This window comes from Pelodiscus sinensis, chromosome 21 (assembly GCF_049634645.1).
Source record: "Pelodiscus sinensis isolate JC-2024 chromosome 21, ASM4963464v1, whole genome shotgun sequence".
Lineage (NCBI taxonomy): Eukaryota > Metazoa > Chordata > Testudines > Trionychidae > Pelodiscus > Pelodiscus sinensis.
This window is the reverse complement of record NC_134731.1, coordinates 5,066,621-5,085,655: the sequence shown is the minus strand read 5'-3', so window position 1 is coordinate 5,085,655 and position 19,035 is coordinate 5,066,621. Positions and strand designations below refer to the sequence as shown.

The 19,035-nt window shown below is 47.2% G+C and overlaps 1 protein-coding gene, 2 non-coding genes and 1 pseudogene across 6 annotated transcripts in view; all 4 read left to right on the top strand.

The window, feature by feature from the left end:
- Positions 1-1,376: 1,376 nt before the first annotated feature.
- The window catches only part of TEX14 (testis expressed 14, intercellular bridge forming factor), a 93,876-nt gene continuing 76,217 nt past the window's right edge, over positions 1,377-19,035 (top strand). For 2 of the 4 annotated variants that reach the window (XR_012897039.1, XM_075904674.1), the window contains exons 1-2: positions 1,379-1,801; positions 3,512-3,648. Coding sequence is in view for 2 of the 4 variants with exons in the window: in XM_075904674.1 (XP_075760789.1) it covers positions 1,557-1,801; positions 3,512-3,648 (382 nt within the window). In the remaining 2 variants the exon portion in view is untranslated. Of the gene's footprint in view, positions 1,802-3,511; positions 3,649-19,035 lie in introns of all 4 variants that reach the window. The other 2 variants (XR_012897040.1, XM_075904673.1) reach the window with 2 other exon arrangements.
- Positions 4,962-5,158, top strand: LOC112543973 (small nucleolar RNA U3; annotated as a pseudogene).
- Positions 7,967-8,182, top strand: LOC112543978 (small nucleolar RNA U3). Its single transcript, XR_003087273.2, has one exon. It is a non-coding gene; the product is annotated as a small nucleolar RNA U3 (small nucleolar RNA).
- On the top strand, positions 13,850-14,065 carry LOC112543977 (small nucleolar RNA U3). The gene has a single exon (XR_003087272.2). It is a non-coding gene; the product is annotated as a small nucleolar RNA U3 (small nucleolar RNA).

Sequence of the window (19,035 nt, the reverse complement as noted above, 5' to 3'; positions counted from 1 at the left end):
CTTTAGAACCCCTTTTCCACAACCTAGGTTTTTGGGGTTTTTTTGTTTATTTTGGTTTTGTAGCTAGATGTGCATCAGAGAAGAGGTGAGGTAAAGAGCTACATTTTAACTTCTGCAGCTCTGGTATAAGTAATGATGAAACAAAAAGACATCCACACTTGTTTTTTGTTTTAATAATTATTTTTAGGTCTTTCTTATAGTGGGTGGACTCATGATGTCACAATAGTTGGGACTGGAAGTATTACTGTAATCACCTACTCTACTGAAACCTACATGTTCCCTAGGTGTTCAACACACTAGCCACATGTGGCTGTTTGGCAGGTTGAGTGTGGCTAGTTTGCTACTGCTTCAGAACTAGTTGGACACCAGGGTGTTAGATGTTGGCACAGCACCCGTCTCCATCTAAAAGGTGTATGTTTCAATCAGCCACAAAATGTGTAGCTGATTTTATGAGTGACAGACTGGCATTTATAATATTAGTCCAAACTCCATTGTGAGGCAGGGCACATATAGCTAAAAGAGAGACAAATCTTTGCTGGTATAGCAGACTTTAGTGCTCGCATTATAATTTCTATGCCCATAGGACAAGGAAGTGTGATCAGAATACAAAATTTTACAGGTGAATTATTTATCACTCTAGTCCAGCATTTTCTAGGAGGGAGACAAGGACAACCCAGGAATGGGGGATTTGCCTGCAGATACTTTAATTTGGTTGTGTTTAATTGAGTATAATGCTATAGATGCCCACAGGGGCTGGGAACTCCATTTTGATAAAGCAGAAATGTTAGTTTGACCCTGCCATAACTATTGTGAGCAGCCAATAACACAGTGGGAACTTGAGGTGACATATCTACAGGAATCAAAGGTACAACGGAAAATAAAAGTGATGTTACCAGAGTCCTCTGCTCAGAATAATATTGCAGTCTCGATCACAGCCTTAACTGAGCTTATTGTTCATGCTGAAATTATCAGCCATGTAAACGTGTAAATTATCATAGGCTTCAAAGTTAACCGCTCCACTGAGATTAATGAGTATAGCTCATACTTCTTAGTTATTTGTGTGTCTCTGCATTCTGATGTAGGCAGGCTGTAGGGGGAGGGGGCAGTAATTATCTGATGATATTTGTAAGCTGGACGACGGGGAATTTAGGCTGTGATTCTGCAAGCTGATTTTCTTGTGGCTCTGCTTAATATTTAAAAAAAATGAAAGATTCGGTTTGGAAATCATGAAGCTGCCGGAGAAATGTGGCTAAAATGTACTGCTGTGCCCCACCCACCCCACTTGTCTCCTCCCCCTATTTTGTGCCTGGAGCAGCGTGTGTTATATGTTTACAATCCACCCGGCATCCTGTTAAGTGCCTGCGGTGCCCTTGGCGAAGCATTCAATGCCAGTGGTGCACGGACCGGCTAATCACAGCCACAGCGGGCAGGTGCTGTCGTGTTGTCGTACGGGGTCTGTAGTGGGTGCATGTGGCAGCGTGTTGGAGGCATGAGGGGCACGTGGCAGAAGTTTTGGGGGCCTGGCTACTCCCTCCAACCGCTCCCAGTCTCCGCAGATGAGTGGTCTGGACAAACTGCAGGGGAAGCCCAGGCTGCCCCTGCTTCGCACGCCATGCCAGGGAGTTGTGGCCCCTGGCAACCACCGCACCTCCCCCAGTACCCCGCCTTCCGGCAGTTTCGACCCGTGGAGCTTCGAGCCCGCAGGAATTGTGTCCTCTGGGGGCCTCCATCCCTCGCGGCTAACGGTCGTCTGTTTGTCTCCCTCGACGGTTGGCCCGGGCCCTGCGCCACAGACTGCCAGGTGGGGACGAGGGACGTGTTGGAGACGAGGGTGTGGGGGGAGGAGGGGTGGCGGGACACGCAGGGAGGTGGTGCTGGGGGGGGAGGGTGCTGAGTGCGGGACATGCAGGGCGGTGGGGGTGTGGGGTGAGGGTGCTGAGTGCGGGACATGCAGGGAGGTGGGGGTGTGGGGTGAGGGTGCTGAGTGCGGGACACGCAGGGAAGTGGGGGTGTGGGGTGAGGGTGCTGAGTGCGGGACACGCAGGGAAGTGGGAGTGTGGGGTGAGGGTGCTGAGTGCGGGACACGCAGGGAGGTGCGGGTGTGGGGTGAGGGTGCTGAGTGCGGGACACGCAGGGAAGTGGGAGTGTGGGGTGAGGGTGCTGAGTGCAGGACACGCAGGGAGGTGCGGGTGTGGGGTGAGGGTGCTGAGTGCGGGACACGCAGGGAAGTGGGAGTGTGGGGTGAGGGTGCTGAGTGCGGGACACGCAGGGAGGTGCGGGTGTGGGGTGAGGGTGCTGAGTGCGGGACACGCAGGGAAGTGGGAGTGTGGGGTGAGGGTGCTGAGTGCGGGCACGCAGGGAAGTGGGGGTGTGGGGTGAGGGTGCTGAGTGCGGGCACGCAGGGAGGTGGGGGTGTGGGGTGAGGATTCTGAGTGTGGGGCACTCAGGGAGGTGGGAGTGTAGGGTGAGGGTGCTGAGTGCGGGACATGCAGGGAGGTGAGTGTGCTGAGTGTGGGGCATGCAGGGAAGTGGGGTTGTAGGGTGAGGTGCTACCTCCACCCTACACACCCACCTTGGCTGTGTCTACACTGGCATGAATTTCCGGAACTGCTTAAAACGGAATACTATTCTGTTTTCAGTTTTTCCAGAAAAGGAGCGTCTACATTGGCAGGCTACTTTTCTGGAAAAGCCCTTTTTCCGGAAAAGCGTCTGTGGCCAATGTAGACGCGCTTTTCCGGAAAAGACTACTGGGCTGTCTACACTGGCCCTTTTCCAGAACAGTGTTCCGGAAGAAGGACTTATGCCCGAGCGGGGGCAGAATAGTTTTTCCGGAATAGCGGCTGATTTTGTACAGTAGAGAATTGTTGCTTTTCCGGAAATTCAAGGGCCAGTGTAGACAGCTCGCAGCTTATTCCGGAAAAGCGGTTGATTTTCCGGAATAAGTGGCCCAGTGCAGACACAGCCCATGTGTGTAGGGCGGAGGTGCTAAATGGAGACATAGTGTGTAAGAGATAAAAAGGGAAGGCAGTGCTGAATATGGGATGCACTGGGTGCAGGGGGAAGGTATTGAGTGCCTGGGCATTGGGGGCTCTGGCCATGAGCTGAAGGCGCTGAGTGAATGGAGCCTGTTTCACTTGCTCTGTTCTGTTCTTGCCCTGTGATCCTGTGCATATGTGCACCTTTCAGGATTTTTAGGTCATACCCTGATGGACTAGTCTGACTACTGCTTCAGTGGGGTCCTCTTAAGTCCTCTTTCACTTTCATTGTTAACCCCGCCTCTCTGCACACAACTCAGTCCATTTCCATTATGATGCTATAAGCCAAAGTCACTAATGAGTACATTCAAACGTTTTGGGCAGACCACCGTCTCTCTTGGTTTTTTGTTATTATCAGATGAACTGCAGTGAATGTAAATCTGGTAATGGTAGAATAAGTCAATTGGACTGTTGCATTTTTAGCTGCTACAGTACTTGGATTCAGTATAACTTATCAATCTGTTTTTTTGAAACAGGATGGCTCATGCTATCCCTCTCCCCATACCTTGTCCAGTCCAGCTTGGTACTATCAAAAGTGATTCCTTGGAAGCGCAACTGCATGAATATGTTAAACAAGGAAACTATGTTAAAGTGAAAAAAATCTTGAAAAAAGGTAGGAGCTGTATTTAGAGAAATGTTTGCAAATATCATGCTTTCTTGTATTTTTGACAATGGATAATATTTTCTTTGTGTTAGAAAATTAGAGGCAGGATGCCCTATGAAAAATGTACTCCATTTTTTTCATTGAAGTACAGAGAGTATTTGGCTGTCTAGCAGATGGCATTAGTTAGATATTATAGCCACCAAACATATGATCTGAAAAATGGTAAGTATAATAGGAAGGAATGTAGTTGAATATAGAACCAGGTAATAATTAAACTGTTGCTGCAGCAGCATTTTTTAAGAATAGCGGAAGTCCCTTTTTAGGAGGAAATGTATAATATCCATTTACATCCCATTGGTTCCATCTGAAAAACACATCTGTCTTGTTTATTTCTCTGTAATTTTTGGCATCCTGATTATAGTCTATATATTAATGTAAATATTTTGCCAATGATTTACTACTTGCCATTTTTATTTTGCTCTTGTAAAAAAATGACTGCTGTATTTTCTGTCCGAAAAATGAGGTTACTAATACTGGATGTTTACAGTTGTATCATATCCAAACAGTGTACAGATTTTGAAATAGGGAGAGAGTTTCATAGGGGAGGGAACAGGAGGGAGTTTATTCATCCCATTACCAGTTTTAGTGGCTTAAGGGGTTCTTCCGTGGACTTGAAAAACATAACTGTATTAATACTAGTGGGAGCGACATGTAGGATCTGCTTTAACAGTAAAATTAAGTGTCAAAAGAGGCTTGTAAAGCAAACAACCAAGTTGATAATATACGACCCATTATTGCCAATTATTTTGGAGTGCGAGGGATAAGCAGATGAACCAATGTAATAGTGCCTAATGGGAGGAGAGACTAAGGAACACACGTCATTGCTTTAGGAGCGGATTGCTTATTGCCTACATAGCTTCTGAAGCACGTCAGCTCTCAGCCTCCAGCCTTTCTGCTCTTGCAGTGCGTGTTTCTTGTGCGTAACTGTTGTCATGCGTCCTTCCTGCCTTGCCAGTTTGTTAGTCCCACCTCTGTGAGTATTAGCAATAGAAGAAATATCTGATTGGCGGAAGGGGTGTTCCTCTGTTAATTAGGAGAAGTGATTGATAAAATTCAGGAAAACATATTTGTAACATAAGCTAAAAAAAGGACATTTAAAAAAGCTTTTCATATGTTAGGTGTCACAGTGAGACATGGACACAGTGTACTTACTGTTTGTCAGTCTCTGTGATGATAATGATAGTTGATGTATTACATTACACATTGTAATAATGACTAAATATAGACATCTTAGCCTGGGTGTATAGCCAGGAGGTTGATTTAATACTATAGTTTAAGGGATCATTTCTCTAATGTATAAATAGAAGTGTAGTTGAAAGTGGTTTGTCTTGCTACCCATTAGGGAGAATTCTTTCCTGTGCTTGAAGTAAACAGTTAGTACTGTTTTAATGCCGTTGTACATTATTGATCATCATTCCTTATCTTTGGGGAATGGGGGAGAGAACAGATATTGACTGGCTGATCTGTATAAAGTAAATTTAATTAAAAGTTTTTGTGAAGTTGGTGTATAATTTTTTTCTAATGTATACATTTAGAAAAGAGATGTAGTGATTTAAGTAATTATTGCTTCTGCAGTGTTAGGAGAGCTGATTTTTCAATAGTTTTTCTAATAGTGTGAGAGAAGAAAATGCAAGGTAACATTGATAGTTTCATTTAACAGCTGCTTAAGGCTACGTCTACACTGCAGGCTTCTTGTTCAAGAACTGTATTGTGCAAGAATTCTTTCACAAAAGATCTTGCACAAGAGCACGTCCACACTGCCATGTGCTTTTGCACAAGAGCGTCCATGGCAGCGTGGATGCTCTCTTCCGCAAGAAAGCTCTGATGGCCATTTTAGCCATAGGGATTTCTTACGCAAGAAACCCCTGTTGCCCGTCCACACTGTCTTCTTGCACAAGAGGGGAGAGGAATAACTCTTGTGCAAGAAGTCCTCTTTTCTGATGCTTTATTGTAAATGTACTTGCACAAGAATACGCGTGCAGTGTAGATGCTCTGCAAGTTGTTGTGCAAGAACAGCCTTTAGTACAGACCTAATGTGGAAGTGGGGAAGGAGAACTGTGGGACCCACTGAACCCCTGCAGGTAAGGGAACTGACTATGAGAGAGTTGGCTTGGAAGGAAGGAGGAATGGGGGAGAAGAAGTGAATAGGAATACACACAGTTTCTACAGTGGGGGAGAGAATGGGGCCCTTAATGGAGCAAGAGGATAAGTGAGGGTACACAGATCTAGGGATGTTAATGGTTAACTGGTAGGGGCTGGAGCAACATCCCTACACAGAATTCTTAGGCTGTGTCTACACTGCATCCCTCTTCCGGAAGACGGATGCAGATGAGACAAGTCGGAATTGCAAATGAAGCGGGGGATTTAAATATCCCCCGCTTCATTTGTATAAACATGGCTGCCGCTTTTTTCCAGCTCGGGGCTTTGCCGGAGAAAAGCGCCAGTCTAGATGGGATCTTTCGGAAAATAAAGCCTTTTCCGAAAGATCCCTTATTCCTCTTAAAATCAGGAATAAGGGATCTTTCGGAAAAGGGTTTATTTGCCGTAGTCATTTGGAGATTGGAGGAACCTGGAATGAAGGGTACACAAAAACCCCTGGCATAGGGGAATAGAGGAAATACAGAGCTCCTCCATGGGGCAGTAGGAATGGGGGGTATGAATAGAGCCTTTGGTGTGGGAAGAAACATGGAGAACTTGGTATGGGGGAAATACATGTACATAGGTCCTCTGGTAAGAGATGAGATTGGGAGAATTTAAGGGAGTCTGTAAAAAGAGTAAGATGGGAGAGGGCACATAGGGAGCTTGGGAGAAGGGGGAACAGAAGGATGCTAGGAGCCCATAGGGTGGGCAATAAGCTTGACTTGTACAGAACTATAAAGTGTCCTTCCCCCTCCCTTATGTGAAGAATATGGTCATCTGTTGGCAAAAAGTTTCTGTTTGCAAAAGGTAATATTCTTCTTCTTTCGTGGCCACTTGTTTTAAAAAATGAGTGATTAAGAGGTTAATCAGGGTAGACGAGGAGTGACAAGGAAGAAAGGGGCAGCTCATAGCTAGAAAAGTGCTATCAGAACTGGAAGTGCTTTTCAGGAGGACAAGTTGGACAGTGTTCTTAGTGGTCAGCATGTAGGTGGAGTTACCTGAATGCAACTGTTGTCTGTAGCTGCTATCGTTGCCTCTTCCCATTGCAGAAGTGGGGGAGAGCTCAGACTGGGTGATTTGTCTGCATAAACTGAATGAAAGAGCTTTAAAATATTGGTTTTAAAAATTTTGTTTGGAAAGTTTAGAATAGCTGGTTTTGTTTCTAACCCTACATAATATTTTGAATTTATGTGCATCGTTGTGCGGGGGTTATTTATACTCTTCTTTTTTGTGGTGTTGGATTTTGAAAGCTTGTGTAGAAATCAGTTGGCCAGATGATGTGGATGTTTTAGAAAAATCTCCCAAAACAGATTCAAGCCTTTGTCTTTTTCTATATTTGGGGAGACAAAAGGCTGCAGTTAAATACTTGTAATTCCAATACACATTAATTCTTACACAATACTCTCCAGGGAAGCAAACATACTTGATTCCAATGTTAGCTCTATGTAGTGACATGATATTATTTTTTCAAGAAAAACTAGATATTAAGAATATTTTATTTGCTTTTCTAATGGTTATTTACATTTTTATTGCTATGAATTATGCGTGCTGCTGTCCAAAGGGAGAAAATGTTGGTGATATATACTTGCAACATTAGATTTGCTGTTTTTGGATACACCACGTGGGAGAATTGTGCTGTGAAAAGCACTTTAACCAAGTCCCGCTGCTCAGCTTCCGCTTTGCTGCGTTTAAACAGTTGAGGCTAATAACTCTAACGCGGAACACTTGCGAATAGTCTAAAGCAGACGAACTCGAAAATAAGCCGCAGAGCACGGAAGAGAGCGCTCTTTCCACGTCAGTCTCTGCCTGACAACGAAATGGCCCCTGAAACATCACGCGAATCAGAAGAGCCTGTGAGAGGGCCGCAGTTTCAGGAAGTAAAAGCGGGCAGGTTTGATTGGCTGCCGGGCGCTGCTCATGCTAATCAAGAGGCTGTGGTTGTAAATAGCGACATGAACACATTTCTGACATGCAGAGTTCTAAAAGAAGTCGGATTGTGCTTGAATGGGAGGGGCACTTGCGTTAGGATTTCTGTTCCGTAGTTTTCCAGGTGGTGTATGAAAACACTCGCCATGATAAGAAAGCTTGTGCGCGTGCTCCTGGGTATGTGTCCGCGAAATGCGTTGTTAAGACTATACTTTCAGGGATCATTTCTATAGTTTGTAACTAGAGAAGTGCAGTTGAAAGTGGTCGGTCTCGCTAACCACGAGGAGGAGTGAAAGTGTTCTCTTCTGAGCGCGAAGCGAGCAGGCAGTGTTGCTTTAATGCAGCTGCTGTCTGTTATTGATGACCGTTCCTTCTTCCCTTTTGGGAAGTTGGAGGGAGAGAACACAGACTGAGTGGTTAGCTCTTATGAAAAGTTTAAAAACAGCTTTGTGTTTATGGAAATTTTTTATTTGAATGGTGTTTGCTAGTTGAAGTCTTTTTATTTCACTCTTTTTTTAATTAAAACCCGCATTTTTTCTTGAACGTCTCTGGTAGTTAGCTGCTGGTATATTGCTTACTTTTTTCCTCTGAAACACATCAGGCTACATTTCTATTACATCAGGCAATATGTGATTTCCAAGCAGCATATCCGAATTACTGTCTCTTGACTTCGGGGCTTTGTAATGATAGCAGGATCAGGTCTGCTGCCCCAGCTTTCCACCATAGGAGAACCAGGAAAAATGCTTCATCTCACTTACTCCTCCCAGCTGAACTGCATTCTTTCTTTATCTTGCATCTTCCACTGCCACACAGGCTACTCTTTTGCCATAATGAACTCCTTGACAACCCATGCTCCCATTTCAAAACCTAGCCCTGTCCAATAAGTCTTGTGTGCTCAATTTCCTGTTATCCTTTTTGTAGATACAGTGAGGTCTTGTACAAAGGACATTATATTAGGAATGAAGAAGTCTGAGTTCCCTCTCAACTAAACCAGTGACTAGTTCTGTGCTCTCTGCTCCAAGGTCCTGGCCTATCATCTGGGATACTAACAACCCACTTTGGGGAAGAACATTGAAATCTATTGATGAAAAAGACACAATAGCTATGTGTACACTGCAGGCTTCTTGTGCAAAATGGCTGTGTCTAGACTGGCAAGTTTTTCCGCAAAATCATCTGCTTTTGCGGAAAAACTTGCCAGCTGTTTACACTGGCCGCTTGAATTTCAGGAAGAGCACTGACGATCTCATGTAAGATCGTCAGTGCTTTTCCGGAAATACTATGCTGCTCCCATTTGGGCAAAAGTCTTTTTCCGAAAGACTTTTGCGCAAAAGGGCCAGTGTAGACAGCACGGTACTGTTTTCTGCAAAAAAGCCCCGATCGCAAAAATGGCAATCGGGGCTTTTTTGCAGAAAACCGCGTCTAGATTGGCCACAGATGCTTTTCCGCAAAAAGTTCTTTTGCAGAAAAGCATCCTGCCAATCTAGATGTGCGTTTCCGAAAATGCTATTAACGGAAAACTTTTCTGTTAAAAGCATTTTCGGAATATCATGCCATTGTAGACGTAGCCGAACTGTTTTGCACAAGAGTTCTTGCGCAGAAGGTCGTGCACAAGAGCGCGTCCACACTGCCATGTGCTTTTGCACAAGAGATTTGCTTTTGTGCAAGAGTGTCCATGGCAGTGTGGACGCTCTCTTGCTCAAGAAAGCGCTGATGGCTATTTTAGCCATGTGGTTTCTTGCACAAGAAACCCCTGTTGCCCATCCACACTGCTTTTTGTGCAAGAGCAGCAGTGAGAGGGGGAAAAACAGGTGAGTTGACTGCCTCCCCCAGCTGCTGCCTATGAAAATTTCAGCAGCTAATATGTTTAAAAAACCCCGCATTTTAACATTAATATTTTATATTAAATAAAAGAAGGAGATTTTTAAAAATGTTTTTGAAATCTTGTTTTGGGGAAGCGTAGTCAGTTTTTCTTTTTACGGGGTAGGCTTTTAGCAAATCATTAGGCTACTGGGATTCTTTCATAATCTGAAGAGGATTGAGCATCAAAATTCTCTGCTCCCGCCAGCAAGTGGACACATGTGAAGGAGATCAGTTTCAACCTTTTGTCTTAATCTGCTTTGTAGAAGATAAATTAAGTAGAGTATCTAGGTTAATTCTTATGCTGCATGGGGGGATGGTTTATATAAATAATTTGAGAGTTTTGCGCCATTCCTTGTGTGTCGTGTATTTTTTTTATTGTTTTAAGAAGACTACCTGGCTTTTATGTAAATATATTTGGGTTATTTCCCTGATATTTATATTGCTATGAATTTTATATTTCACAGCAGGCATGGGGAAAAAAGCCTGTGACAGTGGACTTTGCAAAACTATACACTGGGGCTGTGTCTAGACTGGCCAGTTTTTCCGCAAAATCAGCTGCTTTTGCGGAAAAACTTGCCAGCTGTCTACACCAGCCGCTTGAATTTCCGCAAGAACACTGACGATCTTGTGTAAGATTGTCAGTGTTCTTGCGGAAATACTATGCTGCTCCTGTTCGGGCAAAAGTCCTTTTGTGCAAAACTTTTGCGCAAAAGGGCCAGTGTAGACAACTCAGATTTGTTTTCCGCAAAAAAGCCCCGATCACGAAAATGTCGATCAGGGCTTTTTTGTGGAAAAGCGCGTCTAGATTGGCATGGACGCTTTTCCGCAAAAAGTGCTTTTGCGGAAAAGTGTCTGTGCCAATCTAGACGCTCTGTTCCGAAAATGCTTTTAACGGAAAACTTTTCCGTTAAAAGCATTTGCGGAAAATCACGCCAGTCTAGACGTAGCCAGAGAGAGCTGCATATGTGGCCCACAATGGAAAATGGAAAACAACCTCCCTCCTTTTCAGGCCCCACCCCTGTTTCACTCTTTCTCTTCCCCCCACTTTCCCTTTCCCACCCTGCCTCTTTCCACCCTTGCTCCACTCCACTTCGTCCCTTTCTCCACCGTCATTGCACTCCTTTCTCCAAGCTGCCACCTGCAAGCGACACAATCTGGGGGAAATACCAGGGGCATTTGTGACTGGGAGCAGGGTTCTCCAGCCTCGCACCTTGAACTATCATATGTATAGGACAGCTCAGTTCAGAATGCCTTGGTTCAAGAGGCATTACTTATAAAAATAAGGATGATTTAGTGCAGTGGTTCCCAACCAGCAGTACACACACCCTTGGAGGTATGCAGTGGTCTTCCAGGTGGCACACAAATTCATCTAGATATGTGTCTAGTTTTACAACAGGCTACACAGAAAGCATGAGCAAAGTTTTAACAAATGAAACTGGATACAGACAATGACTTCTTTATACCACTCTATATAGTATACATTGAAATTTGAGCACAATGTTTTTTATGGTAAAAAAAAGAAAGAACAATTTTTCAGTAATAGCAAGCAGAATTTTGATACTTGTTTTATGTCTGAATTTGTAAATAAGTAGTTTTTAAATGAGGTGAAATTTGGAGACATGCAAGACAGATCAGACTCCTGAAAGGGGCACAGTTGTCTGTAAAGCAGAGATGAGGATCCTCCAGCCCAGTGGCAGCGGGATGACGAGGGAGCGCCAGCTCTTGTCCCACTGCAGAGAAGTGTGAGTCTGAAGCCTTTCAGGATAGATCAACATAAGCTACCAACTGCATCCTTTTACATGTCTGTCATAGGGATGGTAAGTAGTGGTTAATAAGCTAAGTGAGTAGTCGATAAGGGGATTAGCTCCTGGGGGTAGCACAAGCTGGGATTGAGCAGTCCCAGCTCGCACTGGCTCCAGGATTGCTGTGGTGCTGCCTTTTAAATGTAGTAAGAGCCAGTAGGCTCTTACTACATTTAAAAGGCAGAGCTGCAGTGGGGGACTGATGCCATCCAGGACCGAGTAGTCCTGGCTCATGCCAGGTCCCAGACCTCTGCAACTCTGCTTTTTGAATGTAGTAAGAGCCTCCTGGCTCTTACAACATTTAAATAGCAGAGCCACAGCGGTCTGGGATCCAGCAAGAAGCAGGACTACTCAGTCCTGGATGGCATCAGTCCCCCACTGCACCTCTGCCTCCGCTGCCCCCTCTTCCACGCGGAGATGGTGCTGGGGGGAAACTGCTTTTGAGCCAGCTCTCCCCAGCACTGGCTCCTACTCCGCCCCCCCTTTGCTGCCTCTGATACAGAGGTCTCAGAGGGGTGGAAAGACCGAGTAGTCGAGTAGTGACTCAACTAGTCGCTTACCTCCCTAGTCTGGCAGGTGGTGGGAAGCATATTGCCATTTGCCCCCTTCCTGCCCCCACAACTGGAGGAACAGCATCACAGGGAAGCTCTGTCCTTTCACTGCTTGCAGGCTCTACCTGTGTCATTCCCATTAGCTACTCTCAGGCCTCACCCTCAACCTCCACTTCCTCCTCTCTCCCAGACCCCCCCAACTCCATTCTGTACTTTACCTCCTGCCCTGATCCCATACCCTCAGCCCCCTCCTGAGCCATCTTTCCAACCCACATGCTCCACCCACAGCCTGCTCTTGCAGTACCTTCCACTCAGACCCTGCACCCCCAGCCCACTCATGCATCCTACCTCCCACAAAGATCCTGCACTCCTGGGATGCTCCTGCATGCTACCTCCAGCCAAGAGACCCCACCCCTCTTCTGCACCATATCACCAACCCAGACTCCACACTCCCACCCAGCAGCTGCAGTCTACCTCCTGCCCAGACCCCACAGCCCCAGCCCAATCCTGCACTCTACATCCCATCCAAATTCCCACAGCAACCCTTAGCCTATTCCTGCATTACTACCTCCTACCCAGGAATCCCACCCAGATTCCTCACCCCCACTGTGCTTCAGCACTTTACATTCTGCCCAGAATCCAAACCCCCACCTTGTTCCTGCATGCTATCTCCTGCTTAGACCCCACACTTGCACCCCACTCCTTCACTCTATCGCCTGCCCAGCACCAACATGGCAACCACCCTAGCATCCATTCTCCTACACACTGACTCCCTCATTTTTGGCCCAACCTAGAGTCTATGGGACCCCCCACAAAATCTTCCATTCCTGGGCCTCCAGAAGAGTTAATCTGACCATGGGAGGGGGGGGGGAAGAGGGGTGCCCTGAACCTTGGTGCTCTCCTCCTCAAGCTGCTGGAGTGCTCAGAGTTGCATGAGCTGGGTACTTGCCTCTCACTCTCTCTCTGGCTGTGTCTACACTGGGCCACTTATTCCGGAAAATCAGCCGCTATTCCGGAAAAACTATTCTGCTCCCGCTCAGGCATAACTCCTTTTTCCGGAACACTGTTCCGGAAAAGGGCCAGCGTAGACAGCCCAATAGTCTTTTCCAGAAAAAAGCCCCAATCGCGAAAATGACGATCAGGGCTCTTTTCTGGAAAAGCGCGTCTACATTGGCCACAGATGCTTTTCCAGAAAAAGGGCTTTTCCGGAAAAGCAGCCTGCCAATGTAGACGCTCTTTTTCCAGAAATACTTATAACAAAAACTATTCTGTTTTAATCATTTCCGGAAATTCATGCCAGTGTAGACACAGCCTCTCTGTTCTGCTTATCACTTGGTACCCAGGTGGTGAGATGTGGGTCCCAAATGATTTCCCTGAGAGTCAGTGTCAGTGGGCCCCTACCCAAAAATTCCCCGCCCCTGCTGTAAAAGCTGACAGCGATTGACTTAGTACAGTGCTACCAATAACTAACAGGAAGCTTTGCAAAAGCTTTTAGTGCAGATGAACTTGAGAAAAAGAAGCTGCAGAGATTGGTAAAAATGTCTGATCTGTCAGCGTCCCTTGTGGCTGGTAACTGTCATGTGATATAGAGGAGCCTGTGAGAGGGCCGCAGTTTCAGGAAGTAAAAGCGGGCAGGTTTGATTGGCTGCCGGGCGCTGCTCATGCTAATCAAGAGGCTGTGGTTGTAAATAGCGACATGAACACATTTCTGACATGCAGAGTTCTAAAAGAAGTCGGACTGTGCTTGAATGGGACGGGCACTTGCGTTAGGATTTCTGTTCCGTAGTTTTCCAGGTGGTGTATGAAAACACTCGCCATGATAAGAAAGCTTGTGCGCGTGCTCCTGGGTATGTGTCCGCGAAATGTGTTGTTAAGACTATACTTTCAGGGATCATTTCTATAGTTTGTAACTAGAGAAGTGCAGTTGAAAGTGGTCGGTCTCGCTAACCACGAGGAGGAGTGAAAGTGTTCTCTTCTGAGCGCGAAGCGAGCAGGCAGTGTTGCTTTAATGCAGCTGCTGTCTGTTATTGATGACCGTTCCTTCTTCCCTTTTGGGAAGTTGGAGGGAGAGAACACAGACTGAGTGGTTAGCTCTTATGAGGTTAAAAACAGTGTTGTGTTAGTATTGCTTGGCTATGTCTAGACTGGCATGATTTTCTGGAAAATGCTTTTAATAGAAAAGTTTTCTGTTTTGAAACAGCATCTATATTGGCACAGGAATGATACTTTTTGCGGATTGCCATTTGCCAATCTAGATGCGCTTTTCCACAAAAAACCCCGATTGCTATTTTTGCAATCAGGACTTTTTTTCAGGGCTTTTTTGCAGAAAACTGAGCTGCAAAAAAACCAGAAGACTGAGCCGCAAAAACACCTCGATCGCCATTTTTGCAATCAGGACTTTTTTGTGGAAAAGAAATCTGAGCTGTCTACACTGGCGCTTTTGCGCAAAACTTTTGCGCAAAAGGACTTTTGCCCAAACAGGAGCAGCATAGTAGAAGCAACAAAGTTTTTCCGTTAAAAGTATTTCTGCAAAAGAGCGTCTAGATTGGCACGGATGCTTTTGCGCAAAAAGTGCTTTTGAACAAAAGCATCCGTGCCCAGTATAGACGCGCTTTTGCGCAGGAAAGCTCAGATGGCCATTTTAGCCATCGGGCTTTCTTGAGCAAAAAATTAAGGTGCCTGTCTACACTGGCCCTCTTGCTCAAGTATTCTTTCGCAAGAGGGCTTATCCCTGAGCAGGAGCGTCAAAATATTTGCGCAAAAAGCATTGAATTCTTACATTAGAAGGTCAGTGCTCTTGCGCAAATTCAAGTGGCCAGTGTAGACAGGTGGCAAGTTTTTGCACAAAAGTGGCCACTTTTCCTCAAAATCTTGCCAGTCTAGACACACCCATTAGCGTTTTGCAGTCTCATCCCTGTTTGCACCAAGTTCTGTGAGCAGGGGTCTAACTCTTGCTTACAGCTTAGCTTTGCTTTATATTAGCCAAGTTTTGTTCATTGTTAACTAGGTCTCAGGCTTCAAAGCAGGCCTGTGCAACATGTGCTTTTGTTTCAGGCCCGCATCTTACTACAGCCTATTTTGGTGTGTTAGAAATTAGGCCTAATTGGTGGAGAAAATAAGGAGCAAATAGGCTATTCCACCCATTATAAGCTTTATGGAGTACTTGAGGTAAGAGACTTTGGGGAGAAAAAATATCAGCTGGAGCAAATTTCATAAATGAACTGCTATCCCTTTCCTCCCTTCCCTTCCCCTTCTCCCCCTCCAATCAGTGGTCCCTGCAAGCTGTGAGCTTGAGCAGCTGCTCAGAAGAGATTCAGATGCTACCTACCTGATTAGCAGAGTGCCCATAGTTATGTTTTTTGTTTCTACTGGTGGTGAACATTTGTATGTGTGTTGATGCATATACAGGCAGTCCCCGGGTTACGTACAAGATAGGGACTGTAGGTTTGTTCTTAAGTTGAATCTGTATGTAAGTCGGAACTGGCGTCCAGATTCAGCCACTGCTGAAACTGATCAGTTTCAACAGCGGCTGAATCTGGACGCCAGTTCTGACTAACATACAGATTCAACTTAAGAACCCCAGGCTCTGCGGCTTTGCTCTGCTTTGCTCCCCGTCCCCCTGGTCTGCAGACCAGGGGAACGGGGAGCAAAGCGGAGCAAAGCCGCGGAGCACGCGGGCAGCTGACAGCCCTGACCGCTGCCCACGTGTTACGCCGCTTTGCTTCCTCTCCCTGGTCTGCTGGAGACCAGGGAGAGGGAGGGCCCCGTTCGTAACTCGGGGACTGCCTGTATTTCACACATGGGAAGAAAAGATTAGAGGGAACATTACCCCATCCTGGTATTCTAGACTTTATTCTTTCTAACCCTGAAAGATGTGACCAAATTGGGTTGGGCCAGAAAGAGCCAGCTGATACTACTATTGCTGCCAGCTTTGGCTGAATTGCAAACACCACCTGGGATGTGAGACTGACCTGGTTTACATTAGTTAGGCTAATATAAGATGCCTTGCATTGCCCTAGCTGCAGAAGTATCTTCATTTAAATTAGCTACTGCTACATGAATTTAGTAACACACACTTTCCTTTAGTAGCTAGAGTTATACGCCATGCAATTAGGTCACTGCTTTGCCTACCTTGACTATTAATGGCTTTCCAGAGCCATCCCACAATGCCCCACACTTATGGTTAGGTTGACACAATTGCTAATGCAAAAAGTCAAGTGTGCACACTAGTGATTTAATAACTACATTGGCTGGACACCAATGTAAATTAGGTCATAATAATTTTATAGCATAAATATATGTCAACACCCCCTCACCCAAGTTTCCATTTTCTTCCCATCCTTACTTCTTTTCTTTTCTATTACTCTCTCTTTTTTTTTTTTCAGGGCTGGGAATTCAGGTTGGCATTATCAATGTAAATAACCTTTAAAATAATTAACTGGTTAAATTATTAAAATTATATTAATTAACTGGTTAACCATTGGCAGGCCAGGCAATGGCAGCCAGGGGCATGTTTCCATCCGCTCGCCTGGGCCAAGTCTTTATGGCTAGTGTTCCGCATGCTGGCCCAATGCAGCCAGAGTCAGGATCCTGCCAACCAGGGCATGGTCTTGCTGGCCTCCCCACATGCACCACTCAAGCTCGGCTGGGGTTGGGGTCCCACCGACCTGGGCTGCTCTAGTGCAGTTGGACCTGGGCGCAGAGGCAGGCATGGCCCTGTGTGCTGCTCCTGTGCGGCTGGGTCTTGCTGGCCCAAATGGCTGGCCCAGCTCAGCCAGGGTTGGTCTAGCCTGCTGCAGTTGGTCGTTCAATCAGGTATGCAGTAAGCGTTCTGGTAAGCCTAATTCTTACCAGATAACCCCTTATCTTGAGCCTGCCATCCCCTGCCCTAACTCGGACACTGCCCCTGCCCTCACCCCATCTACATCCCAAAGCCCTGCCCTGACTTCTGTACCTCCACATCCTGTCCTGACTAGGAATGTAAAATTCTGGTTAACCCTCGGGTTTTACCAATTATGCAGAATCCCATTCTTACCCTTTCCCTCTGTGCTGGGCTGCCACTGCCAGCCCCCTGCATGGGGGAATAAGTTTCTGTTCCTGGCCCACCCATGGAAGAAGGCTGGCAGCAGAACCAGCAGCCCAATGCATGAGGAGGGGAGGGAGGCAGGGGGCCTTACCTCCTGCTCCTGCCCTCTCTGTCTCCTGCAGGCATGGGAGACCAACACCCAGGAGACTGGAGTAGCCCTCCACCTACTGCAGGCTGCTGCCTGGAGCTAGTCCCGGGAAGCATCACTCGGTTAGGATGATGCTTACCAGGTAATTGATTAATTAGTTATCTGATCACATCCATGTCCTTACTCCCTCCCTCCCCCAAACAAAGAATTAATTAGTAACAACAAGCAGAATTGCGACACTTTTGTATTATGTCTGATTTTGTAAGAAAGTAGTTTTTAAGTGAGATGAAACTTGGGGCTAAGCAAGACAGGTCAGACTACTGAAAGGTGGGAGGCCCTATGTGCTGCCGTTTGTCCTGTTCCTGTCCCTACTGCTGGAGGAACAGCAGCACGGGGAGGCTCTGTTCTTGTGCTTCTTATAGGCCCCAGCCTTGTCATTCCCTTTGACTACTCCCAGACCCCCAATCCCCATACCCTCCATCCCAGACCCCCCCATTCTGTACTCTACCTCCTGCCCGGACCCTGTACCCCAAGCCTCCTCCTGGACTCCCTCTCTAGCCCAGAAACCCTCCCATCCCAGCCTGCTCTTGCACCCTACCTGCCACCCAGAGCCTGCACTCCTGGCTCATTCCTGTACCAGAGATGTAATAATGTAATCGATTAACCAATTAACTGATAAACAAAAGTTTATAGGTTAATGCTATAGACTACACACATTTGCCTCCCTCCCCCCACCTTGCCAGTAAATTTTTTGGCAGGCTGGCTAGCAGCCTGGCTCAGTCCTGGCTTGCGATGGGTCTGGCACCTACCCTTACTGTGGCTCTGCATTTAAAAGTGTATTAGGAGCCAGGCAGGCAGGCAGCCTGACTCAGTTTCGGTTCACACTGGGTCCAGGAGCTCAGACCCCCCCCCCCAGAGAAGGGCTGTTGCCACGCTGCGTTGCTGCCCCTTTATCAGAGGTAGCAACACAGGGTAACAGGCAGCCGCTCTGCAAGGAAAGCTGGTTTTTAAACTGGCTTCCCTTGCGGACCAGCTCTTGCATGGCAGAAGTGGAGTGGCAGTGGGGAGTGGGGCTGGAGCATACTGGATGCCTGCTCTACCCCCAGGGACTATAGCAGTGGTCCCCAACCTGTGGTGGTGGCCGGGCACCAGGGGGCGTGGCCGTTCGCCCGCCGGGCGCCAGGGGACGGGGGCAGGGCCCCCCCATAGCCGCACGCCCCCCCCCCCATAGCTGCGCCCGGGGCCGGCGCCCCCCCCCTCCTCCAAGTGCCCGGGACCGGCGCCCCCTTTCCCCCAAGCTCCGCGCGCCCGGGGCCAGCGCCCCCTCCCTCCCAAGCTCCGTGCGCCGGGGGCCGGCGCCCCCCCCAAGCACCGCGCGCCCGGGGCTGGCGCTCTCTCCCCCCCAAGCTCCGTGCGCCCGGGGCCGGCGCCCCTCCCCCTCCTCTAAGCGGCCGGGGCCGGCGCCCCCCGCCCCAAGCGCCACGCGCCCGTGTTGGGGACCACGGGACTATAGAATAGTCGACCAACCAATAAGAATTCATTAAGGTTACTCAACTATTCAATTAACCAATATTTAACATCCCTATCCTGTACCTTACATCCTGCCCAGATGCCCTACTCTTGCACCCTAACTCCCAACCAAACTCCACACCTCCACCCCATGCCTGCATTCTCACCTGCACAAACCTTGCAACCCAAAATCAGACCGGCAGCCACTGCGGCAGCTAACCCCCTACACGTTGAACCCCTCAATTTTGGCCCCACCCGAGAGTCTATGGGATCCCCACAAAATATTCCCCTGGGCTGCGTCTAGACTGGCAAGTTTAAAACTTGTCAGCTGTCTACACTGGCCGCTTGAATTTCTGCAAGAACACTGACGATCTG